At 37.8% G+C, this 27,555-nt stretch overlaps 1 protein-coding gene across 18 annotated transcripts in view; it reads left to right on the top strand.

Moving 5' to 3' along the window:
• Positions 1–27,555, top strand: part of PPFIA2 (PTPRF interacting protein alpha 2) — a 540,970-nt gene that overhangs the window by 480,620 nt on the left and 32,795 nt on the right. For all 18 annotated transcript variants that reach the window (XM_070052665.1, XM_051846503.2, XM_051846506.2 and 15 more), the window contains 2 exons: positions 22,127–22,208; positions 26,562–26,762. In XM_070052665.1, the coding sequence (XP_069908766.1) occupies positions 22,127–22,208; positions 26,562–26,762 (283 nt within the window). The remainder of the gene's footprint in view (positions 1–22,126; positions 22,209–26,561; positions 26,763–27,555) is intronic.

Genomic DNA, 27,555 nt, shown 5'->3' with positions numbered 1-27,555 from the left:
TTAGCTGCTAGTTTCTCATATCACCATCTCTTGAAGTGTGATGACAGGGTTAGTGGCAAACTCCCTACATAGCTAGAGATGTGAAGATTCTTTTGCACCTTAAATTAAAAATGATAATTGGCAAAAGTGTGCAACTATTGATTTAAAATAATTTTACCCAATAATTTTGGAGTTATTCCTTTTCTGCTTCCTGTTTTATCTAATGTCTAGTGATTGTCATTTTTCTGTATATATAACATGTAGGATTCTTATTCTCCTCTCCAAGTTTTAAGACTTTTCACTTTATCTTTAGCATTCATAAATGTCATAAGTATGTGTCTATTCAAATGTGTACTTTTATGCTTCATTATTCTACTTGATACTTTCAATCTGTAGACTGGTTAGGTACAACTGTTTAACATACATTACCCTAAAGGATTAACATTCCTCTACTCAACAGTGATTCCAAGAAGCTTATTTTTATAGAGACTTATGGGATTAAAGAGGAAATTATCTGTTTCAGTAGTAATATACTTGTCTAACTCCAAAGTCAGTCCTGAATAGACAGTGAACGCATTAAAACTGACACAATATCCAGTGAATAGTTACTTATCCCCAGAAGCATACATTATAAAACCTATAGCTTAATTTTTATCTAATATTTATCTTAATTTTAATAAAACATGCATGCTTGCTAAAATCTTCCATATTTTGTGACAAGCTAAAAGATACTATATGAATATTAATACAATATCATTTTCAATCCTTCATTAAGACATAGGTAGCATGTTATTATAGGTTAGAAATTTCTACAATCCTCTGAATGGGTAACACTGCTAAAAGAACATGAATTTCATACTTGAATCAATTTTTCAACATCATTAAAATGAAATTAACATCCCACTCAGCTATCAGCAGCATCCTCTCCAGAGAAACAGTTTTATCCTTGGAGCATGGCAGTCACAGTTAATCAGTACGAATGAATCTTTATGTTAGAACTTCAAAGACAGAAAAATGAAGCTCAATAGATTTAGTTAATTTATTCCCATCACAATCCTAAGGGTCTCCTTCAGTGCATAATCTCTAATGTGTTTTGAGATTGTATACTTCTAATCTTTCACATTTGGAAGGTTCAGAGTGTGCATATATCTAAACAAAATAAATGTCACTGGAAATATTCATACTTAAAGGTATCCCATAAACTCCACTACATTGTTTCCATAAATATTTACTGACTATAAGCCAAATTAAACATATTCTGGAATATAGAAATTAATGTTTATATACATGTTAAAAGCTCTGAATACAATTTCATATCTAAGCAGTGCCACAGACATCAAAGGTAAAAACCATCTGTGGTAATCATGCTATGGAAACTGACTCTTGTGGCTAAACCAAATTAAAGGGGCCATTGGTAAAATCTCATAGGTTCCAGAAGCAACAGAACCGGGATCTTGGAAAATTTTAACAGTAGGAGATCATGAAATATTTCTCCAGTATGTTGTCAAGAACACATATATTATTTTCTATTCCATCCTTAAATGGAATTTCCCAGGCGAAATTAGCTGATTGGCCTAATGTAAAACACATTTGTACATGGATTAATTTGTTATAGTCAAGGGTTTATTTAATAGAGGCAGTTACTGGGGGAACACTCCAGGGCAACTGACACAAAGGATCAAATAGCACAGAATATTTTAGAAGCTAAAACCAATGCTGTCAATCTTTCCTTGGGAAAATGTGTTCCATTTCCTACCTGGAACTGGAGATGCGTCTGCCTGCAATGAGATAGAGCTATCATTACTTTGCCATCTGATTATTCATAGCCCTGTTTCAGCCAAGGACAAATAAAAGAATTCCCTGAACCTAAACAGTAATATCCAAATGTTAATAGCCAAAATGCACTGAAATTAGTTTGTAAAATTAAAGCTAAAGGTAGCCAGTTTTCTCTCTGTACATACATGGATGTGTTTGGTCTATTTGTAGGAAGGAAAAGAATGTGAAAGGCATAGGGCTGCCTTTTTAGTCAAAGCTATACTGGAAATGCATTACAAAGTAAGTGGACCAGAAGCCCTAGATTGTCCCTTAAGAAACATTTTAACTTGGAAAGAATAAAATAAGACTTAGTGAATGAAAATTAAAATCAAGACAGGGTGCCCTGGAAGAACACCTGCTTTTCTTTCTTTTTTTTTTATTTAAAGATTTATTTATTTATTTGAAAGACAGAGTTACAGAGAGGCAGAGGGGGAGAGACAGAGAGAGAGAGAGAGAGGGAGAGAGAGGTAGTCATCCAGTGGTTCACTCCGTAGATGGCCACAACAGCCGGAGCTGCAACTGATCTAAAGCTAGGAGCCAGGAGTTTCCTCCAGGTCTCCCACATGGGTGCAGGGGCCCAAGGACCTGGGCCATCTTCTACTGCTTTCCCAGGCCACAGCAGAGATCTGGATTGGAAGTGGAGCAGCCCACTTGGGATGCCAGCACTGCAGGCAGCAGCTTCACACCTCCTTTTCTTAATAAATCCATATCATTTATCTTGATTGAAATAAATTCTGGATTAATGGAACATACAATCGATAATTTTCACTCATTCACTCAATGTCCGTTAAGTTCACAAAACTGTGTTACAAATTACTGATATTTGAATTACAGTGTTTTTTCTTCAAAGGACTTCTAGAGAGACATGAAAAGCAATGATTGTACTTAAGTATTTTAGAACCCATGACCATTCCTTCAAGTCACTCATCTTTGAAGAGAATGGAAAAAATGCTACAAGCTTAAGAGTCACCTAATGTTCTTATTTAAAAGATTTTCTCCAAGACAAATGACCTAAGTTATCAAAGAGGCTGAACAAAGTAATTGATTATGACTTAGTGAAACAGAAGCTGACATTTTTACAAGTGGCTTAAATAAGAATGGATTTTGCTAAAGAATGAAGCTAGAAGGTGCAGTTAAAGTTTTAGATAAAGAATTTTGCTTAAGGAAGATCCTTATAGACACCCAAATTTAACAAGATGAAATTTAATAGATGTATTTCTCTAATCCTGCAACCAACCTCAGGACTATATTCATTGATTATTTATGGATAGGGAAGTACTAGGGTACTGCAAAAAAGTTCCTCGAAATGGAATATAAAACAAGGTTATTCTGTTGCAAAAATTTTTGAAAGATATGCATATGAGACACCATAATTAGATCAAATATCCCACTAATCCATTAACCATTGACATTAATACATTAGATGCTAATGTAAGACCTTGGGGACAAAGCCCTCAATGCATGGGCCTTTGGGAATACCCAAACGATTATCCAAACCATAAGAAGTATGAATCCCAATCTCTACGAGACTTTGAATGTCCTACATAATTTTAATGGTATATGTAGGGAGTGAATTAAGTCTCTCTCTCTCTCTTTCTGTTTATATTTTATATTTTGAAAAATTAACATCTTCTTCCTTTCAATAATAGTTTTTTATCTAATAGAAACCAAAACATGAAAATGAGTAACAAGTATATTAAAAACTAGTACCTTTCTAAACACTCGGTAAGATGGGAGGTAATTTCAAAACACAAGGTGTAGCTGTTTGTGAAATTGTCTTTTTCGGATATGATTAGTCATACATACATTAATTTCACTGATAAATAGGGAGTGTAAGAAATTAATATGTACTTAAATCAGTGTAAATTTTAATTCCAGTAAAACTTAGAAGATACTGTCTAATAGCAAGGGTAATTAAATTTCTTTTTTGAAATGAAAACTCAAAGTACGTATACATATAATGCTGATATCTTAATCTAGAAGAATTCTTTCATATTTGTTCCTACAAATATAGACTCATATGAACTGTAAGCAGTATTTTTCATGTCTTTGAAGATGTGGTTTTTTTCCCAACATGGATATATAAAATTAACCATTTATGAAGTAAATGTATCTTTCTTGATTCCACATTTCTAAGAATGGCAGAAATTATCTATACCACTTGCTATCATTTTATAAGAAAAAGTTATAGACCAAAAGGCTTTATATTTAAAAATGTATCTATTTGTATATTTATGCAGATAAACAATTAAATATCTTAATTACAAATTCTACATAATGAAGGTTTTAGCCTGAGACTTGACTGGTAGATTTACAAGGCAAATGACTAACACAATTCTCCGAGGAATAAAGATTTCAAAATCTTTCTAACAAGTCTCAAATAATTTAATTACTAGAAGTCAGTGTTAACTTAAAAGTCATGTGAAGTAGTGTGGTATGATAAACAATCCTTAGTACTCCTGAACCATGTACTTTAATTTGTAAGGATCACTATAAATGTTGTGATATTTAATGTCATCCTCTGTCTTGATGTATAAAGCAGTTCTTGCTATAATGATCTTATACCCACATAGATCACTCATTCATAATCTATTAGCTTTGTGGCTTCATCACTTGCAATGTCATTCTTGGCTCCAAGTCAGACACTCCTCATGGTCAAATTCTGAATCTAGTTATTCCTCATAGCATTCCTTTTTACTGGTTTATTCCCAAAATGTCTGCAATAGCCAGGACTGGGCCAATTCAATATATTGTTTAAGTATCTCATCCATTCCTAATCTTCTCTTTCAGCTTTCTTTCACTTCCTCAATCATCTTTTTCCAAACCTTTATCCTTTCCCAATGCATTATTCTCATTTCGTCCTCTCTGCCTCCTTTTTCAGCTTAGGTTCCATGTCCATAAGAAAACACACTACAAACCTACTAAATTTCATTACTTTCATTTGGTCATATCTATATATTCCAAGCACAGACACTGATGATTTTTTTTTCCTCCATGTGTACATTTGGGCACATCTTTCTTACTGTGGCAAATTATAGGAGGAAATTTAAACCAGCTTTGTTTGGATATTCAGTACTGCTGATCCAAAAATTGTTCTTTCATCAATGTTCTCATTTTTTAAATTTTTTTTTCTTTTTAAGAGAGAGGGAGAGGGAGAAGGAGAGGGGTGGGGAGAGGGGGAGAGAGACAGAGAGAGAGAGTGAGAGCGAGATTATCTCTACAACAGCTGGGGTTGGATTTTGCCAAAGCTGGGAGCCCAGAACTCAATCTAAGTCTCCCACATGGGTAGCAGGGATCCAGTTACTTGAAGCATCATCACTGCTGCTCACTGTTTGCATTAGCAGGAGGTGGAAGTCAGGAACAAAGCTGAGCCTCAAACCCAAGCACTCTGATGTGGGACGTGAGCATCCTATGGCATCTTATACTGTTGGCCAAATGCCTGCCTCACCAAGGTGCCTGCTGCTCTCTTCAGCTCTAGACACTTCTGCTGTCTTCTTATCTGCATCTTCTGCTGATGAACTTACATTCTACCTCAGAGAGAGAAAATAAATTGAGAGCCAAAGACACACTAAGTCTTGCCACATCCTATCTTATAACAGAAAACTAGGCTACTCTCTTATTCAAGGCAATCCTCTCCTGTTTTCTTAGTCATTTTAGTCCCACCATTATTCTTCTTTTTAAGATTTATTCATTTATTTGAGAGGCAGAGCTAAAGAGAGAAAGGGAAGCAGACACACACACACACACACACACACACACAAAATCTTCCTTGGTGGTTCACTCCCCAAACACCCAGGGCTAGGTCTGGCCAAAGCCAGGAGCCAGGAGCTTCATTTGGGTCTCCCACGTGGGTGCAGGGGTCCAAGGACTTGGGCCACCCTCCACTGCTTTCTCAGGCCAATAGCAGGGAGCTGAATTGGAAGTGGAGCAGCCGGGACTCAAACCAGCACCCATATCTGGTGCTGGTGTCGCAGGTGGCAGCTTAACCCCATAAACTGTCCACCTATTACTTTTCTTATACCTTGAAAATATGCTCTTATTTGTATTTTTCCACATCAGCACTTTAAACATTCTCAATTTCATCTATCAATATACATTCGATTTAAAAATATGAATCACCAACTTGAACCTTAAGATTCCAAAGGCAATTAATTTCCACATGTGAAATTCATTTAATGAATTGTTTCTCCTCTGAAATTTAGAATGTGCAGTTGGTTAGTTTATAAACGAGAGATGCTCCATTCGTTTAGAGATCTGGCAGATTAAAATAAGACAACAGAAAAGTTTAAGGTCTCCACTTTGGAATAGAAGACATACATTAGGTGATAATTTATTCTTCTTGTGTCTGGAGTATGATCTTGTTCGCTAGATGGTAACATAATGTTATCTTTTAAGTCAACTAAAATGTATTTGTTCCAAGTGGTCTCTAATTGAAGAACATTTATTCTTGACAGAATCTTTGACTATTGTTACAACTTTGATACTCTGGAGTAATGAGGTCATCTGTTAATGTAAATGAATGTTAATAGGAAAGAATGCATCCTTTTTATAGGAAAAAAGTTAAACACTTTATCCAGAGGGAAAATTGTCTCTGCAAATATATATTATCTTTTACACGAAATTTAAAATAGATCACCACAAAATCTGAGTCACTTATGACTATAGACTTTTGCCTTCTGCAGAACATATTGAACATATTGAAAGTTACGAGCTGAAATATTTAGTATTCTAAAGTGAGACAGCTGCTTAATATTGGTCTTAAAATCACTGATAACAGAAGAAAGTTCATCAAAACTATGAGAAATCAGACAAATTATACAAGTTGAAAGCAACAAATATCTGAACTTTGAGCAATAGTTTCTGAGCAATGCTTTCTAAATTTGTATTTCCTGTTTATTTTCATAATTTCTCTTACATTTTCTATTTTGAGGCATTTCCATTCATATGGGTCTGCATTTTTTGAAAAATGATAAATGCAGATCTGAGCTGCACTAATATTTCACTGTATTAAAAGTTAATCAATTTGTTATGTTGGAAAGTGATTGCTCGTAGCTGATAGGCTAAGGAAAGTTATTTCATCCATGGTAAAAAGTGACCCAGATGCTTTCAGCAATTGTCCTGGAAAGCTCAGAACTGCCTTTCCTTTCAGAGCTCATCATAGAGTTCACAGGTATGTTGACAAAAAAAAAAAAAAAAAAAATTTCATCACCTAAAAGCTATCTCTTTTGGAGCATAACTTGATTCTTGCTGCATGTTTGATGTGGAAAATGTAACTTAAAGTTTTATAATATGGTAATGCCAATTTTATGCACATTTATGTTTTTGTTTTATGTGGAAATTTAAAAAGCTTGCCACAGCTGTCCTGGGAGCTAAAGCCAAAGAATATGCATTTTTCCAAAGTACCCATTTAATGAAAAATACATGGTTTCTCTGAATGAATGCCTTGGAGGAGGCACGTGCAGGGTGTTCCATTGCTCGTCAAGCTTTTCTTTATACTAATGGTGCAATTAAAACCTTAAACATTCTAACTTGCCTGATTTCTACAACAGGACTTTCCATTTCGTTTTGTTATACTGGATATATTTTATGAGTTATTGTATTAGCAATTTTATTTTTCTAAGAGTTAATTTATTATGCTTATATAGAAATTTTAAAACAATATTCTATCCATGGCTTTTTGTTGGATTATTTAACTTTCACATTTTCTCAGTGCCTCTGCTATATCCAGGGAGCCGGAGAGTCTTTCAAAAGCTAGATTTGCATCAATTGTGTTGTAATGATTGCTCATCTTATTGGCAAACCAATCTAATCCATTTTTTCTCAAAACAACATTTATAAACACCTGTTCAAATCAATAAGCATCTGTTGAAAGCAACACAACTGGCAGCAATTTAACGTTTATTTTGCCAGCTCAAATAGAGGCGGAAGCAGTTTGACAAGTGGAAAAGACTCGAGTTCTTTCACTGTTCTTCACGTTTTGAATGCTGGCACACATATTTTCAGGGTAACAGTAATTGTAATTCCAATGAATAACAATTACAGAGCTGGAATGGACTTTCCCACTTTCCTCCTCGGGCCCCAGATGATGTCGAGAAAACTGAAAACAGAGCCTGCTAGTAATTATAATCAAAGTGTGAGTGAGAATTAGAAACCAAGTGTTCCCACTCTGCTTCAAATTGCCGCGTCCCTACGCCCCGACGGCGGAGCCTTACCTTCTTGACTTCTTTTAGTATAGAAGGAAGGAAGGGGCTGGAGGTGCCGAGTGAAAGTAAATTTGGAGAGCGAGCCAGCGTGAAGTAAGAACGAAGGCTCTCTGCCTCACGGGAGGCCCGCGGTGCAGAGAGGGGCTCCAGAGCTGGGGGCTGGAGGGGAAGAGAATTTTAGTTTCCTTAAATGGGGTTTTAACTTCCCCTTTGGTTCATCACTTTGGGCGGGTGGTCTAAGCACGGGATATGGGGCTTAGGGGGATTGCTCTGAGGCACCGAGCATGGGTACAGAGGGTAGCTGGGGCTGGAGAAGCTCAGGTGTCAACAAGTGCTTCAAGAGCAGGGAAGGGATTTTAATTGTGCTAGGGCGAGGGCGTGCACGTGCACGTGCACATGCGCAGGGTAGAGCCTTGAAAGGAGGAAGAAGAAGGGGGAAGTTCGCCATTTTTGGCAAAAGCAGGAAGCTTGCCACGGGGTCCTTCTGTCTCTCCCTACCTAGAAGTCCCCTACCCCTACGCCTGGTAGACCTGTTAGACTTTTACCTGAGCGTCTTGGAGGACTCGATGGAAATCTCTGGGTGCCATTTAGTCAGTTATTTTTTCTATTTTTAAATAATACACAAGTGGCCTGAGGTAAAGAATGTTCTTTGCCAAGGTGTCTGGTTTCCTCCTGGGATGTACTAGAGGCTGAGAAAATGTGGTCATGCATGTTTCCAACTGTTCATAGTCAAGAAACAGACTTACTGTTCAACTCCTACAACTGCCCTCAGCCTCATCATGCTCTTGGACGCAGTGAGTATATGCGCCATGGTGGAATTTCAAAAGACACCATGTCCCTCTCATATCTGAGCTTCCTCACGCCCGAAATAATGCTCTTGTTTTATTCCATGGCTTTCTTTGGATTGAGATGTATCCATTAACATGTGTGTGCTTTTCTTTTTCCATCTTTCCTTCCCCATCTCATGAAAAGCACATCTGGGTAAGTTGAATCACAATGGCTGCTGAATGTGTTTCTTTTCAGCACTATCCTCTTTCCTTCCTCTCTCTCTCTTCAGTTGTAACACAAGCTGCACTGCCTCAACCCCAAAATGAAAATTGTGAAATCGATTCATTTCTACACGCCCAAAAAGGCATCATTGGTTCAGAGAAATGCTTACGTTCAGATTGATTTTGTTGGCCCTTCTATTTTTTCAATTTTCTTAGTCACATGAGAAACCCTAGTGCTTGTGTCATTGTTTAGGAGAGAGGGCAGAACTCAGCAAGGCCCCAGGAGCTCTTCGAGGCCGTTTGGGTGGAATCTTACCATGTGCTTTCACTGATATTCGTGCTGCTTCACTTGAAATGTGTTTGGCAGGCAGACTTAATTTCCAACTACTGGGATTGCCCTTTGCTGGAAAGGGTTAAATGCTGAGTCTAGATCTTAGATCTAGAGGCCAAAGCAATCCTTGGCTTTGGCTGAATGTTTTTTTTTTTTTTCCCATCGTTTCTGGTTCCACCTGTGATTTTTTTTTTTTAATGTTACTTATTTTCAGTTACTTTAAAGGCAGAGAGCAAAGGAGATCTCCCATCCACTGAATCACTCCCCAAACGCCTGCAATTACAATAGGTGGGGCTGATCAGGCTAAACCCAGGAGTCTCTAATTTAATGTGGGTCTCCCATGTGGGTGTCAGGGAGCCAAGTACTTGGGCCATCACCTGCTGCCTCTACAGGTAGACCTTATCAGGAAGCTGGATCAGAATTGGAGGTGGTACTCAAACCCAGGCGTTCCAACATAGGTTGTAGACATCCCTAGTAGTGACTTAACCACTACACCAATGCCAGTCCCTACTGACTACTTTTTAAAGCTTTAAAAGATCTATACTACTCAATGACAGCTTCAAATTTTAAATGTTTTTTGGTTAAAATTACAATATAGTATTTCTGAAAGTCTGGCTTCATAGAAAGTAAAAACATGCGCAATATTTATAAAATAAATACATTTATTGGGCTTCTACACTGGTGACATGATGAGCTTATGAAAATACTTGGAGTTGAGGAGGAGGTATTAAAGTTTAAAATAACATGTTTTTAATTACTGCAGTGAGATGGATTATTTGAAAAGGTATGGAGAGTATTAATAGTTTTCTACATGGATATTTTATATGCCAGTATTATCAATTAGTAATTTAAGTTGTGGTTGCTCATATCAAGATTATTTTGTAATGCAGAATTTATTAATGCAGTCAGAGTAACTGATAATAAGGAAAGCTGCAGTAAGACTTTTATAAAACCACAAAGGAAGGTATAGTTAGGGTGCTAATTAACTTTTCCGGTCGAATGTTATAAGTTACTATTCTAAAATAATTAGTATTCTAGACTTTGGATTTTTAAAACATTGTTTTCATATAATCATGTAACTTGGCCTCTTGTTTTCTAATCTTTAAATTTCTCAAGGAAATAAAGAAATTAAATGATTTCCTCATTCTTTATTGAATGAAATATTGAAAAATAAGTAGTTACACATTGTCATTAATTGATGGTAAGAAACTGATGTATTTGCCTTCATTTTAAATTGAATTACCTGTCTGGCACATGCTTCTGGAACTGAAATATTTTCAGACCTGAAAACTGTTTCCCTAAAATGTTGAGAAGGTGTAACATCAGGTGAATTGTTTACAAACAAGTAAAGACAACGTGGGAATAGATGAAGGACAGAACACAGAAGCGGGAATCAGCAGAAAGACTTGAAGTCCTACCTTTGCCATTTAAACTTTTGATGTACCCTTGGGTTAGTGACAGTCTCTGCACTAACAGGTCGTTTTCAACTTTCTGATTCTCTAGAAAAGGACCAGAGGGTATGTATAGCTTCTGAAGCATGTAAACTACAAACAATGGAGTTGCATTTAAAAAAAGGAGGGGGTGGGCTCAACATGAGATGAAGCACTTAGGCAAGCTGGTCTAAAGTAACATGACCTAAAAAATTACCCAGGTTCTTTCTCTACAAAGTGGAATTACTGTCAGTGACTGGGGAGTTAGACCATGGTGACTTGCAAAGTGAATTCACGGAAAATATTAAAACCTCTCTAGTTTACAGTATCGGCATGAGTAACTGCATTGCTTAATCATATTTATACATGTGTTTATACCTTTTTAATGGTTTTGAAAATGACTAAGATGAAAATAAAATATGAGCAAGGAAATTTATGTAAATCTGATATCAAATTTACAAATGAATTACATTTCTTTCCAAATACTTAGCCCAAAATTTAGAGAAGCTTGAAGGGGGAAAAGAAGGTCTACATATGAAATTTTGGTTTTACTTCAATTCTGAACAGCCTAGTATGTGTTACTGCAATCTTAGTAAAACACTACATATATAAATAGAGTGTGAATTTTTATACTTTCATATTCAGTAAAAATGTGTAGCAGTAGGATACACAAATATACTTGCACACACAAAATCACAGTATGCTTTGCCTTAAATCAAGACAACCTTGTTAATGTTGAGAAACTCTTAATTTTATGGAGCTAAATATGTATATTTAGGTAATCAATGTTCTGAAGCAGCTGATTGGGATTTTTGACATATTTCTGTTTAGAATAATTATGTTAACTAAGATACACATTTTCAGATTGCAGCTGCTAAAAGTTGTATCACACCATACTTTAGTTGAAATTCTGGTCAGCAAATGTTAAGTTTCTCAAATAAGTAGTTTTGATTTTCATAGAATTGATCAACAAATATGGGTTCTTGAATCCTGCTGTTGCAAGCTCATTGTTACGTTTGAAATTTGAGGAGATTGTATGCTATTTACACTCCAGAATGTTGAATTGGTTTTCCTTCTGTTTAAGAGAGAGACAGAAAGAGAAGTTCTTTAAACTTGTTCACTCCCTAAATGCCTGCAGTGGCCAGAGTGGCCCATGCCTGAAGCTGGGAGCCAGAAACTCATTCCAGCTCTTCTATGTGTGTAGCAGGAACCCAACCATCACCACTTGAGCCATTACCACTGCCTCCCAGGGTCTGTATCAGTAAGAAACTATAGTTGGCAATCAGACCTAGGAACCAAAACTAGGTAATCCAATAAGGGACAAAGACATCTTAACCAGCTAGGCCAAACACCTGTCACTCAATGAAGATAAACACATTTTACAATTAATAGTGTGAAGTCTGTGTACATTTCCTTTTCATATTGTGTAGAGAAGATTGTTAAGAAGTATGTTAAACTGCAAAATTATTTGATTTATACTTTATTAATTTATCAAGCCACATATTTCTTTTATCAATAAGAACTTATGTACCAGAGTCAATGAATAAGTCATAAAGATAAGTGTTTGAACCAGAAAATTACTGTATATTGCAAATACTGAAAATCGAGCTGAGGTAAATTATAAAAAATTTGATTTTTCTTAATTATATAAATTTAGCTAGCCTTCCTATGGCTGAGATACAGAGCCTATCATTAATGAGGAATAACAAAACTTTAGCCCCTCTGTGAGCCTTTTTAGCCTTGACTATTGAAATAGCTAACGGTGAGTAAAGACTTCATAGTCCTATCCAAAGGGTTTAAGAAGCTTGATGGAAAATGCTCAATTTGAGAATCATGCATGGATTTCAAAATTTTTATGCACCAAAACATCTTTTAGTTGAATTTTCCATGAACTTTTTGAATTTCCCTGAAAGGCGTTCAGAAAGTTGAATAAATGTATTCAACTTCTAAAAATAAATGAAACATACTATTCAGCTTTGTTGCATTTCCTATCATTTCATTTGATACTCATAATGAAGAAAGTGCCATTATCCTGTCAGTTAAGAGAAGTTTCAGAGAAGTTGATTATAGAAAGTGAGAGCCAAGCTGATGATTGAAATTTAGATTTTGGCTCTGCCAATAACTGACTCCCAGAGGCTTCTGTTATTCAAGGTTCTCGTATGCAAATATGTCAGTTGAATTGTTGGGAAGATCAAGGTGTATAAAGCATTCAGGATAATGCTTTACACATAGTAAGTGGTAAATGAATGTTAGCTATTTGTGAGATCACATATCTATTACCCAGAACCTTTGTTCTTTAAAACTGCTGTATCTCAAACAGCATGATGGGGTTCCCATGAACAAGAGAGCAATTAGTAATTCTGTTACAATTACAGTATTAAATTGTAGCACAATATATTTACTTACACAAAGTTACACACTTAAGATGAAAAGTCTAAAAAATTTCATTTTTTAAGATTTGAGAGGCAGAGTTACAGAGAGGTCTTCGATTTGCTGGTCCACTCTCCACATGGCCACAGCAACAGGAGTTGGGACCATACGAAGCCAGGATCCCAGCAGCCTCCCCTGGGTCCCCCGTGTGGGTACAGGGGCCCAAGACTTGGGCCATCAGCAGGAAGCTGGTTGGAACCGGCGTCCATATGGGATACCAGCTTAACATATATGAAAAGTTTATTAAGTACAATAACCAAAGTCTATACAAGTCAGAGTTACTTGCATGGAAGAGAAAATTCTGTCTGCGAAAGGTATGGAAGGATAAAATAGAATGAAGCCTTTGGGCAATGTTAAGTGTTTCAGTATTGACAGAAGAAACTGGGGAGACAGGCAGGAGCTTGAACACTAAGGTTCTTCATACAAGGTGTAGGGAGCAACTGGGAGCAACTCGGACTAGACTAAGTTACTGGAATTAAGACTTATTCTATGCATCTGCTCTCCCACAATATGGCGCTGGGAGAGGAGGAAACAGCTTCTACACAGCTGCCTCCAGTTCAACCAATAGACTGTGGGACCTGCTCCTGATTGGAGGAGAGCAGCGTACTCGGCATGTGGGTAGCAGAGTTGGGATCGGTGGAAGAGGACTGTAAAGGAGGAGAGAGACAACATGCACCAGGAACATCCGGATAACATCTGAGCAGCCCCCGAGAGAGCCGGCCGGCGGTGTGCCGCTCCCCCGCGGAAGTGGGGAAAGTGGCAGGGGGAACTGCCCTTCCACGGAGGTGGAAGGGACGGTAGCCAACCCGGGAAGAACCAGCAGCAAACCCGGGGAGGGCCGAGCAGACAAAAGAACAGCGCAGGGTCCTGTGTCGTTCCTTCACGAAGGGGAGCGACATAATGGTGCTGTGACTCGGATAGGAAGCCTAGGCAGGGTCTAGTGTCACTCCTCCACGAAGAGGGGGAGCAAGAGGAGCGACACAAGGTACTGGGCCTTTATTTTGAAGACAACAGGGGGAGACTTTAAGCTGGTAAGACAAAGATTTGTGTTTCAGAGTAGGTCTCGTTGGAGGCTAGTAAAAACTATGGGAGAGAAATAGTGTTGAGAAAACAGATTCTGTGAGTGCATCATCGCCCTCCGTGAATGATGAAGGTTGCAGCAAAGGCTTTGGCAGCTCTGTTTACAAACTGTCTTTCATGAATGTTAGAAATGGCACATTGACCAACTTGACACAATGCTAGGTAAAATTCTTACTCCTTTTGAAGGTGCAACAAGAATTGGGAGGTTAACAAAAATGTACAATAATTAAGATTGCTTGGCTGTCAACATTGTCAGTTTTGTGAATTACAGTCTAGAACTCATACACAAGATATCCTTTGTTAGGAAATCCGGAGAAAAAAGCATGGAGCAGTAGAATCACCGGATATAAGGCCCATGCTCATGGAACTAACCATTGATTTCTATGAGTGATGTTGATACTATAAGATTCTAGATTTAGGCCGGCGCCGCGGCTCAATAGGCTAATCCTCCGCCTAGCGGCGCAGGCACACCGGGTTCTAGTCCCGGTCGGGGCGCCGGATTCTGTCCCGGTTGCCCCTCTTCCAGGCCAGCCCTCTGCTGTGGCCAGGGAGTGCAGTGGAGGATGGCCCAGGTGCTTGGGCCCTGCACCCCATGGGAGACCAGGGAAAGCACCTGGCTCCTGCCATCGGATCAGCGCGGTGCGCCGGCCGCAGCGCGCCGGCCGCGGCGGCCATTGGAGGGTGAACCAACGGCAAAGGAAGACCTTTCTCTCTGTCTCTCTCTCTCACTGTCCACTCTGCCTGTCAAAAAAAAATAAAAAAAAAATAAAAAAAAAAAAAGATTCTAGATTTTAAAAGAGAAAACAATCACTGTGGACTAGGATGAAAAAAATTCATGTAAATGGAAAATGATAAGCAATAAGCTTTTCATAGTTAGGAAAATAATTTAACAGCTCCGGAAGATGGCGCTTGAAAAATGCAGTTAATAATGTGCTAATGATTTATAAAAGTAATTTTCCTGGTCTAGTTAAAAAATAGGGAAGTGATTAGAAAAGTCAACCAGGATGAAACCAGGAAGGTAGTTCGAAGTTGAGGATGATAGCATAGGCTCCAGAGAGACTGTGTAAGTGTTTTCAGAGGCCAGTCTTAGGATTATTAATAGTAAAGGTTCAAGTGTATTCAGTTTGCTTTTTTTGTGAAGTACTGTTGTAATCCTATTACAGTGACTTGTAGCATGAGACACTCGTAACAACCCCGTTGGATAGGTGGTGTTATTGGCTTAATTTCACACATGAGGAAACAGAGGCAAAAATGAGTTGTCTATAAATGTATAGCTAAGGAGAGACACAGGGACTGAGCCCAAGTCATCTGACTTGAGAGGTGACCCCTCTCTCACTTTTCCAATGAAGTCTATTAGGAACCTTTTTTTCATGGTACTATAATAAGCCTGGATAGAGGGACCAGTGAAAGCTTCTGAACAGTGTGGCCGTGTGAAAATGGAAAGTAAAGGAAGATGTAATGGAAAAGGAAAAAACTGACAGGCACTGATGAAGGTGACTGAAAGGGCCACCCTGAGTGACAGGGAATGGTTCTGTGTGGAACTTAGACAGTCATATCACAAACAGGCATTCCCAAAATAGCCCCTAGACTAAGTGGTCTAAGGATGAAGTCTTTTCAAAGTGTCTATAAAGAACTCTCCACACTGGGAAGCCTCTCAGGAGACATTACCACCTCTCTGGTCTGTTTGAGTAAGTAATGAATTTTGTTTCTCATAATTGAAAATACAAACATTAAAAAATTCAAATTTTACCATTCCAATATAAATGCCAAAAGGAGAGGTATTTTTTTTAAACGAACATATTTTTGACAGACAGTGAGAGAAAGGTCTTCCCTCCATTGATTCACCCCCTAAATGGCCAACATGGCCGGAGCTATGCTGATCCAAAACCAGGAGCCAGGTGCTTCCTCCTGGTCTCCCATGTGGGTGCAGGGGCCCATGCTCTTGGGCCATCCTCCACTGCCCTCCTGGGCCACAGCAGAGAGTTGGACTGGAAGAGGAGCAACTGGGACTAGTAGCCGGCACCTGTATGGGATGCCGATACCGCAGGTGGAGGATTAACCAAGTGAGCCACAGTGCCGGCCCAGAAGAGGTGTTTCTGAAAAGGATTGTCTAATAAAGATACCCTTAAGATTATGATAGTACTGATTCTTTGATTTTCCAGGTAATCAAAGTTATTAAAGATTGATGGACTCAGACAAGTATTCCCTTCAAAAAAATCACAGCATAAGGAAAACATATAATTGCAGCAGAATCCTTCCTTTTAGGATGAAAGATTTAAGCAACTGTGTTCCACAAATTCTTCATGAAAAAGGATTTACAATTATAAGCCTAATAAACATTTGATGTAAGGTTTTGCTCAGTTCATTGATAGGTTGTTGCTGATTTGCCAGTAATGTATTCAAGAATTTTAAGTTTAAAAAGTATATAATACAAAGAAGTATAAAATTCAGTGTCCCTTGACTCCTGTCCTTGGGAGATTATAGAGTGAAGCAGATATGGCTTGTGTACATACAATGACCTGAACAGGGTTTCAACATATAATCAGTAATGGCATTGAAAGATTAGGGAAGATTTGCATGGGGATAATTGAGTGAAGACCATTACAAATGGAGAGGGAAAGGATAGAATGAAGTGAAGTGGATGTCAAGTATACAATTGAGAGAAGAGATGGAACACATAGTATCTGGAAATGAAATTTTAAAGGTGAATTAGGAATGATCTTGAAGGTCAGTCCTTCAAAAGCCAATAAGGAGCTACTGCAGAAATGTGAGCTGGGTGGTGGGAACCCTGTAGAGGTTTAAGGATATTAATCTAGTGGTGGCATATGAAATGAAAGCTTCGGAGGAAAAGGAAAAAATGGAGAATGAAATTAGTGTCTACTGTATACCTATTGTCTGCCAGACGCTTTTATAAGAATTCTAATTTTTTTCAATTTATAATCCTTTAAGTTTGAGAAAATTGATCCTTAAAGAGATGCTAAGTACCCAAAGGGCAAGATAGCATACTTGGTATGTATTCAACCATTCCATTAAAATTTATTGAATGTATACTATGTGCTTGAATCCCTATTCCAATCACCTCTAGCAGTTTCTGCTATCACAGTCCAGGGCCAAACTACCGCCGTATTTAACTTGAAAGCTGCACCTACTTTCTAATGGTATCCCTAGCTCCCAACTCTGGCCATTCTACCAACTGAGTAGTAGACTTGAGTTCTGGCCAACTAAATTAAACCCTCAGCAGCCAGAACAATCATTCTAATGTACAAATCATAGTATATGTTTAACCCTCTCAGCATGCTTAGAATAAACTCTTTATCTCATGGTCTTGCTTTAGTCTTGTTGGCCTCTATAATTTCATTTCCCTTCATACAGATCTCACACATTCTTTAGTGTATTCCAGCTAATGGCCTGTCTTGGCTTCTTTCTGTAGTTCAAACATCCAATGCAGTGCCTTTCATAGAAAATTTACTGCTGCTGCTGCTGCCTGAAGCATTCTTCTACCAAACTTCTGCCTGCCTCTTCTCTATATTCATGTATCAACTCAAACGTTGCCTCTTTGGAGGCAACACCATAGGCAAGATGGTACCTCTAGACACTATGTCACTGCCCTACTCCATTTTGCTTCCTCGGAGCACATATCAACACCTCATGCTTATTAATTAAGCATGTGTTTATACAAGTATTTCTTCCTCACTAGGATGTATGATCTTTGCTTCAGTTGACTTTACTCCTTATTTGCTGGGAACAAATTGTGACACATAGTACATCCATTTAAAAAATCGTGTGATTAACTGCCTACCCAACTTGTTATTCGTGGAGTATATTGAACTCCTTCTCTCAGGCCCATACAATAAGGGAAAACAGCTAGTAAACCAAAACATTAAAAAATAATTTAAAGATACTGTAGAAAAGATTGCTTAGGAATATATTGACTATAAAAGGAAGTAGTTGATGCTGGCCTTGGGGCAAGTGAATGATGGCTTCACATAAGAAGTTGAGTCTTGTAAATCAAGACAAAATGAGTGGGGAGACAAGACAAAGAGGCATGCAGATAGTTAGTATGGCAGAAACAAAGCTTGTAAATGCAAAATAAGGGACTACCTACTCCCTCCCCCATACTTCCCTAATTAGGTCACAACTACAAGGTAAAGTAGAGACATAAAATGTAAAAAAGGTAGGCATGCATTGTGGTTAAAACATCTGTTAAGAAGTCTGCATCTCCACTCATGGTTTATACCACCTTGGGGTGCCTGCATTCCACCTTGGGAGACTCTGCTCCCAGTTCAAGCTTTTTGCCCATGTTGACTCTTGGAGGGAGTGTTGATGTATCAAATGGGAGTCCTGGATTTTGTTCTTTGGTCCCCACTGTGGGTTTATCCCAGCCCCAGTTATCATAGGTGTTGGATGTGAACCATTAAATGGGGGTTCTCTCTTTCTCTGCCTTTCAAGTTAAAATAAAAAGGCCTAAAATGGAGGAGCCAAACATTGCTATTCAGATTTAGCCATTTTAGCAAGTCATATATGAGGAATTAGTCTGGATTAGGATTTTGAAAGCACAATCCTGCCAAATACATTGGATTGATTTACAGTGTGAAGACACTCGTGATCCTTCAAAGATTTTTGACTCTTGTCATTTTGTGAGTGCCCACCCTTATTTGTCTCTGGCACAGGCTTTCCTCTGTACATCTATGTATGATTGTACAGTGTACAGACCTAAATCCTCACCATCAGTAGGGACTTTGAAACAAGTCATTTCCCAATGACAATAACTCATTGACACCTATAACAAGAATCAATTCTAATTGCAAATGACCTCCTGCAATAGTACTTTTCTTTTATGGACTTTTACATAGATAATGATAATTTATGCCTGACAGTTCACACAAAAGTTGGTGTTACTGATGTCCTCTAAAACCTACTCTACATCTTTGAAGTAAAATGCGGGCCCATGTCTCTAGTGATGTACATAAGGTCCTTTGGGAAAAGATGGTTATACTTTAGATTGACTAAAAAGGAAAAACCCACTCTTCAGCCTTGAATAGAAAGGTAGTAGTTCTTAAAGTCAAATTTGTACTGGGAAAAGTGACCACAACCTTGTTCTGGAAGAACTGTCACTTAATCTTTGAAAAAGGTTGAATTCTGGCTACAGGGAGATTGTGTTCTAGACTAAATCCATTTTCACACATGCACTGGTTGAACAGGTAACCCTAATGGATCCAAAATGTTTGTTTGTGTCAAATTGTTTTTATAGTATATTTTAAGTAATTTAGGTCACTATTCTTCTGACAATGACTCCACTATAGAGGGGAAAGAAAATTCCAGATGGAGGAAAACAAGTGTAAAAATCTTGATAGAAAAATCCTGTAGCATTGCCAAGGAAGGCAGTGTTACTGGTTGATGTGGAAATTTCATCAGAGATGGAGCATAGTGTGGACCTTAATGGTTACCTTGGATTTTATTTTCAATCATACAGGGAATGGTAAAGGAAAGCAGAGAAGATACATGATCATCAGAGTTAAGCTTTAATAGAATCATGCTGGCTGTTCTGGAGTAATTTTTTTTTTAGGAAACTAATCATAAATTTAAAAATTTAAAAGTTCCAAAATGGCTTTCGTACAACTTAATAACTGTAAAAACATTTCATGCTCCTTACATTATTATTGTGTATTTACATTTGTACTACTGAAGCAAAACCTAATTTTAAATGTCTTCCTTCCTATTTTTCACTCACCTTTAACAGAAGCAGAAGTTTTTGTTTGCCTATTGGATATAATATCACAACCCATACAACACATTTTGGCTCTGTGAAGGACTACTCTAAATTTTCTTGTATATGTTCCATGTTAAGTCCTACTTCTACATCTACACTACTATTTCTTATCCTATCATCCCATCTCATTCCTGTTCACCATTTAAAGTCAGCCCAGTTGCCAAAAGGCTTTACCATTTTTTCCATTGCTATTGACACCTTTTGTAAAATGCTTATACTCTCAAAGTACATCACTGGGGATTTTGTAACCATATGTGTTTTGGATTTTGTTTGGGGGCAGTTTTATGTTTTTGTTTTGTCTAACAAGGGATCCCCTGGGAAAGTAGATCCATGTCTTTATTTGTCACATAAACAAAGTCTCAGCTTGTAACAGATGCTCAATAAGTACCTGATAATTGACTCTTGGATCCTTCAATCCATTTCTACAAATCTATATTCTCCAGTGAGATTAAGTTATTTTAAAGTGGTTTTCAATGAAGGTTGTTACTGGTAAACCAGGAGAATGGATGATGGTAGAGCAAGCCTTGTGAGAAAGTGCCTCTTTGTGAGAAAGTTGCACTTTGGGCTCTGTGCATCTATGACTCTTCGCTTTCCTAAGTACTGAAGAGCATACATAGAGAGCTTACCAATGCTCTTTTCTCAGGTGTAACAGCAGTAGACTTATGTGTCCTTAAGCTTATAACTTTTTTTTTTTTGCTTTTTAAAAAACTTATTTCAGAGGCAGTGTAACAGACACAGAGAGAAAGAGAGAAAGGTCTTCCATCCACTGTTTCACTCCCTAAATGGCCACAACAGCCATAGTTGGGCTGATCTGAAGCCTGGAGATTCCTCCAGGCCTCCCATGTGGGTGCAGGGGCCCAAACAATTGGGCCATTTTCCACTGCTTTCCCAGGCCATAAGCAAAGAGCTGGATTGGAAGAGGAGCAGTTGGGACACAAATCAGCACACATATGGGATGCTGACACTGCGAGTGGAGGCTTAGCCTATGCCATGGCACTGCCCCAATTTCTTTGCTTTTTTTCATGCATTTTTAGTTGATAACACTTAGTGCAAATACAGAAAGCCTTTGTGCTGAAGGCATTTTTTATTACAAGTGTTAATATGATAATGTAGTCTACCACAATAGGTACCTTATTAATAACAAAAAGTAATCAAATGCTGAATTTGGGAGTCTATATATGGTATTCGGATGTATTACTAAGCATGAAAGAAACATCTTCAAGATAAAATTATTCTTACACTATATTTTTATCATTTGTGCATAAGAACAGGGCATACAATGGTAGAGTACATTTTCCAATATAGGAAATAGGAACCACAATTGCTCTCAATAAAAAGTTGGTTTTATAACAAGAGACCAAGTCTAACACCATGGTAGTAGGGACAGTGGAAATCTAAATGTATTTTTCAGGGTTCTTTGTCTCATTTTATTATACAAAACAGCCATTTATTATAATGGAGATGTTTTACTTTCATTAAAAACAGTAATGATTAAAAATAAGTATATTATTGAATTTTGCTGCTTATATTTTTTAGGAATAAAAATCAATATACTTGAATTTTCTTCACATGAAATGTGGTTTTACAATCTATACAAAGAGCCAATTCATACATAGACTTCTAGACCTAGAATACATGTTAAAATAATGCACACCATTAGAACAGGGATAAACAACCAAGTTTACCCTGCCCTTCAAAATTCAAGGAATTGCTTAATCCTGAGATAGGGGAAGTAGTCAGTGAAGTAGAAGAAGTCGTGGCTAGATACCACAGCAGGAGACTGAATATGAATATGTAGGCTGTTTTCTTGTTAAAGGGATAATATAAGTCAACTTCCTAGCCTATTAGCACTTAATGGTGGAACTTTAGAGAATAAATGTTGGGGAAACTAGTCTTTAGATGTCACTGTCTCATTCCTAATAAAATACGTGGGTTATTTGTGTGTATTGTTCAGAAGACGAAGGAATTCTCTTGTTCTACATTGCCTCATTAAAAATTTATATAGGATTATTGATTGTTTTACAAGTATGGTCGTTAAAAGTAATCACAGATATCCTTTTCCATATTACTTAATTAATAATCTTTGCTGTATGCTTCAGGCATGAACTTCTTGAGGAAGCCCGGAGAAAGGGATTACCTTTTGCCCAGTGGGATGGGCCCACCGTGGTTGCATGGCTAGAGGTAAGAGAATTAGAATGGAAGGTTCGTAAATTCATCACTGCTAACTTGATAGAATTCAGAGACATGTAAATACAGGTTTCTGAAGTCAGTTTCTCAGTCACCTGGAATTACTCATAAAGAAAATGTTTGCTTTTCTAGGGACCTGTGAGTATTGTGATTTTTCTAACATTTTATTGTGATTGTAGCAGAAGAATGTATACTAAGGAATACTAAGCGTGTCTTTACATTCCACCCCTTTCATGTATAGAACAAGAGAAGAAACAACTATTGAGCTGCCTTATGGTTGGAAGAAAAGTTATTTTTGTTATTCCAGGGTTCTTCCTTATCAAGGGTTACAAAGAACTATCTCCATATTCAACATTTATGTTATCCAAATTACCAGCATCACCTAATTGTGTAGAACACTGCTCCTTTGCTTAAAATTTAATTTTGGAAACTAATTCTCTAATTTTAAGGACATGTTGGTTTTGCCCTCTGGGTTAAGGCAGAAGATTTATTCCTTGCTCTTTTCTATATCAACACAGAATTAACATTCTGTTCAGCCCATGTCAAGTATGTTAAGTAAATAAATTGAATTCAAGTTAATGAACAAATAACTACATTCAGCATATCTTGCTCAATACAGTGTTATGGGAAAAAAAAAAGGCAATATCTAAACAGAGAAGGCAGCAGGGGCAGGATTTGACAGTGAGAGAAATATGTATTTAATCAGCCTTTTGTGCCTCTGTTAGTCGTGTTCATTGCCCCTTCTATTAGTTTTCTAATGTGGGCTGTGAGCAGCCACTACAACATGCCTAGGTCATGGTAAAGAATGTAGATTGGGTCTGGTGCTATGGTGTAGCAGGCTCAGCCTCCACCTGCAGCACCAGCACCTCATATGCGCCCTGGTTCATGTCCTGGCTGCTGCTTTTCCAATCCAGCTCTGTGCTGTGGCCTGGGAAAGCAGTAAAGGATGGCTCTGGTGCTTGGGCCCCTGCACCCGTGTGGGAGACCCAGATGAGGGTGCTCCTCCTGGCTTCACATTGCCTCAGCCTTGGCCATTGGGGCCATTTGGAGAGTGAACCAGCCAATGGAAGACCTTTCCCTCTGTCTCTCACTTTCTCTGTCTGTAACTTTGCCTCTCGAATAAATAAAAATCTTAAAAAAAAAAAAAAAAAAGTGGGCTTCTCCTGCCTGAAAGAGGCAAACACACATTGTGTTAAATAGTTAGGGGTTACAAAATAACTCAGCTCCATTATCATATCCAGAGTTTCCTAAATGATCCATGAAGAAAATATTAAAGCCCATCTTAGTTTAAGCAATAAACTTATGTAGATAGATGTAAAAATATACTTTGGTTTTTCTTGAACCAATTTAAAGAAACTTTGGTCTTTTATTTCATAGCAGTTAAGAAAATTTTAGCATATTAATGATCTTCCAAACATATCTTTAAAATTACTGTATTTTAAAAATCAATTACAAGACAGAAGCTTCAGAAATGGCACCACAAACATGATAGCAGTGCGTTACTCAGTTTCACTCCGGTAAAATGAGGTACAGTTTGACATAGAGTTAACCGCTGTTTTGGCAAGTGATGAAGAAATCCTTCAGATTAAAAAAAAAAAAAAAAAGCTTCACTGACATTAAGATGGTAGAAAATGACAGGCGGTGAAGTTTGTGCTAATTAAGCCTATCCTGAGCACACAGAAATAGCTCTTAATGTGAATCCTAATGTGACTCAGTTTATAGGAGCAAAAAGCCCCACAAGATGAATGAGCTGTGTGATCCAGTGAATGAGACCTCTTAACTTGTGCCTCCTGTGCACAGCCTGGTAAGAAAGTGTTACAGGGGAGAACCTGATGCTTCATGTACCATTGGTCCACATCAAAATCCTTCAAGTATAGTCCCGGATGACACTGCTAACAATGTACTGGCGGGCATTTTGGCAGTGTTAACCAGTAGAGAAATCCAAACATCTTAGAAAAGGGGAGTGGAAAATCCCTGAGGTCCAGCCTGGGAATATTTAGATGTTTAGTATTTTGAAGAGTTGGACATTTTGAACATTTTGAGTTTATAACTAAGAAGTCAGGTCCCATCGTGTCACAGCTATGAACCTGTCCAGGTCAGGTCGATTCTTGTTTCTAGTAAGACACCTCTGCCATGCAGTGTACTTGGAGTCCCTCATTTCTCTTACCTCAATCAGAACCCAGACCACATTGACCCCAAAATTGTTTTTTGTTTAACTTTTCCTCTTTTAATATTGCAGACTTTTTAAACTAAAAGAGTATCTGTATTATTTATTTTTGTGTGATGAATTATCCTCAAATGTGGCAGATTTTAAAATCTCATGCCTTGGAGAGGTCAGTGATGGCATGGTGCTGAGCTGTGTTGAGAGTCTGAACAAGCTTACATCACAGTCTCGGAAAAGCACTCATCGCACAAGGCTTAACTGGGGAAACTGTGTTTCTAAGCTCACTCATGTGGTCACAGTCAGGATTTAGTCTCCTGCTAGCTGTTGGCCAAAACCATCAGGTTCTTGTTATTTGGAGCTCTCCATAGTGCTACTCACAGCATGACAGTTGGTGTTCCCAGAGTCGGAGAAACAAGAATGAAGCCAAAACTTGAAAAATTACAGCCCCTGATTTTTATCACAGGCTGTTTGTTAGAAATAAGTCCAGTCTATCCTCAAAGTAAGGTTATACAAGGGCATCAATTTCAGGAGGTGTGGATCACTAAGAAGTTGTCTAACAAAATACCATAGAAATAATAAAGCTTAATCCCTTCATTTTAGAACTTAGGAAAATAGGGCCGAGTTTTAAGTGTACTCCAGAACTCACCAAAGACCTGGTAGATAGTAGAGCCCAGCCCTTCTGATTCTTGGTCTAGAGTTCTTGGCATTATATATTGCTGATTTATAGCTTTTTTTCCCCCTCACTTCTCCTTAAAAAAAAGGAAAAAACTCTTCGCCTTGCTCAATCTCCTCATGTCACCAAATAAAATAACAAAAAAAATTCAATATTTTCGACATAGAAAAAAATGAAGATTTACTTTTTAAAGATTCATTTATTTGAAAGAGTTACACAGAGAAGGAGAGGCAGAGAGAGAGAGCAAAAGTCTTCCATCCACTGGGTCACTCCCCAATTGGCTGCAATGGTCGGAGCTGTGCCAATCCGAAGCCAGGAACCAGGAGATTCCTCCAGGTCTCACACACGGGTACGGGGGCCCAAGGACTAGGGCCATCCTCTACTGCTTCCCCAGGCCATCTTGGAGAGCTGGATCGGAAGTGGAGCAGCTGGGACACAAACCGGTGCCCATATGGGGTGCCTGCACTGCGGGCACAAACCTGCTACACCACAGCGCCAGCCCCTAAAGATTTGAACTACTATTTTTCATATTTCTTGCATCTTATTCCTAGCAAATAATGGAAATAGGGGAGAGATTTCTTTTTTAAATCTGTGTAACTTGGATGCCGCAACAAAATGTAAGTAAATGGATTTTCATTCCACATATCTGACTTGTGCCTAAGATGTGCACCAGACGTGTTCTGTGCATAGCACTACTGATCCAGTTGTCTTTACAAGAGCCTTACATAAAGCCTCAAAACTTTAAATCTGTAATTTCTGATACATTATTAGTCTTGTTACTCTCTAGCTACAGTTTCCTGGATGGTTCTACCTTTAGTCTCTTTGACTAGAATATTTTTTTCTCCAAAAGCATTAGCATACGTAGCATCTAATTAAGCTCACCTGGCTATCACATGGGATTTGATCCAAATTAAAAAGCTGAAAATGGTACTGCTGCCTGTGTCTATGACAATTTCTCTGCACCAAGAATTCCAAAGGAGTATCATAAATTGAAGTCATTAATTACATCATTATTGGTGGAATCCCATACCAAATGCATCCTGGAGCTGTTCTTTGTGATCTTGCACACAGTGGAGAATTTGGTGCCCTGAGGTTGTAACTTTTGTTCTTAGTAATATGTGGAATTTTCAAAAAGTTCATGGGAAATGTTTGTTACAATAAAACTATCCATGTATTTCAAATTCTTTTTCACTAAAATATAATTATCTCTTAAGTCCAATTTTCTGTCAACATTCTGAAGCACCCTGTCATGAACCAGTTCAAATATAATCTTGAGTCAGAATACCTCAGTTTCAAACCTTTATCCCATTACTTTCAGGTTTTTAAAAAATATATTTAATGTCTCTATGCATCTGTCTCCTATGAGGCAAATAAATATAGTATTTGTTATAGGGTTATGAGCAATAAATGTGTTCATATATGTAAGGTAATTGGAAAAACCATTAGTATGTAAGACACTAAAATGTTAACTGCTACTATTGTTATTGTTATATTTTTTCCTCTCCAACAGCTCTGGCTGGGAATGCCTGCTTGGTATGTGGCAGCCTGCCGAGCCAATGTGAAGAGTGGTGCCATCATGTCTGCTTTATCTGACACTGAGATACAGAGAGAAATTGGGATCAGCAATCCTCTGCATCGCTTAAAGCTCCGATTAGCAATCCAGGAGATGGTTTCTCTAACAAGCCCTTCAGCTCCTCCAACATCCCGAACTGTGAGTCAATTTGTACTCCTCTCCTATCCCAGTGCTGGGTAAATAGCAGTATGTCTGTGTCCACAGAGCAAAATGTGGCTGCGTACATTTCAGTGTCAGCATGAATTATTCTGAAGAGATGTAGCTTGATCTTCATTAACCTTGCTGCTACTTTTAATAGGTTTCCAATTGAGGAGCTGTGATTCATATCAAACTGGAAAGCTGCAAGCAGTCTAGACTTTAGAGCTAACATTGAGACTCTCGTTTAGATTTTTCTCCCAGGCAACAAGACTCCTCTGAGTTTACTCATTTTTAAAGATTGTCTTTTTTTTCTTTATTCACAATTTCTTTGGAGGGGAACTATAGTTGGTACTGGTTTCTGAAGTACTTAGCATATGATGTCTTAAGTTCTTAAAATTAAAATAGCACATGAGTTTGATGTTTTGTAACTATCAAGGGAAATGCCTTCCTTTAAAATGTATGGTTTTTTTTTTTTTTCATTTATAAATCTCTTGTCCTTTTGTAACTTTGCCCCTTTCCTAATATTAGGGAAGAAAAAAGATATTTAAAAAGCATATTTGATGACAAATTTAACCACTAAGAAAAACTCCTAAATGATGCTGCTTTCTTGTTTCATTCCTTTGCTAAATTATATATTTCACTGACAAAGGTTATGATTTCTGGTACTGACCTGATTTCCCAAGCTCTGTCTTTCTAGTGTAGCATAATAAAGGATAAGGAAAATAATTTAAAGATTAGATGAAACATATAAAACTGATATTACTCTACTGAAGTTTTTAGGCATAAGACAAAC

Source organism: Oryctolagus cuniculus, chromosome 11 (assembly GCF_964237555.1).
Source record: "Oryctolagus cuniculus chromosome 11, mOryCun1.1, whole genome shotgun sequence".
In the NCBI taxonomy this organism is placed as follows: Eukaryota; Metazoa; Chordata; class Mammalia; order Lagomorpha; family Leporidae; genus Oryctolagus; species Oryctolagus cuniculus.
This window is presented reverse-complemented; position numbering and strand designations above follow the sequence as displayed.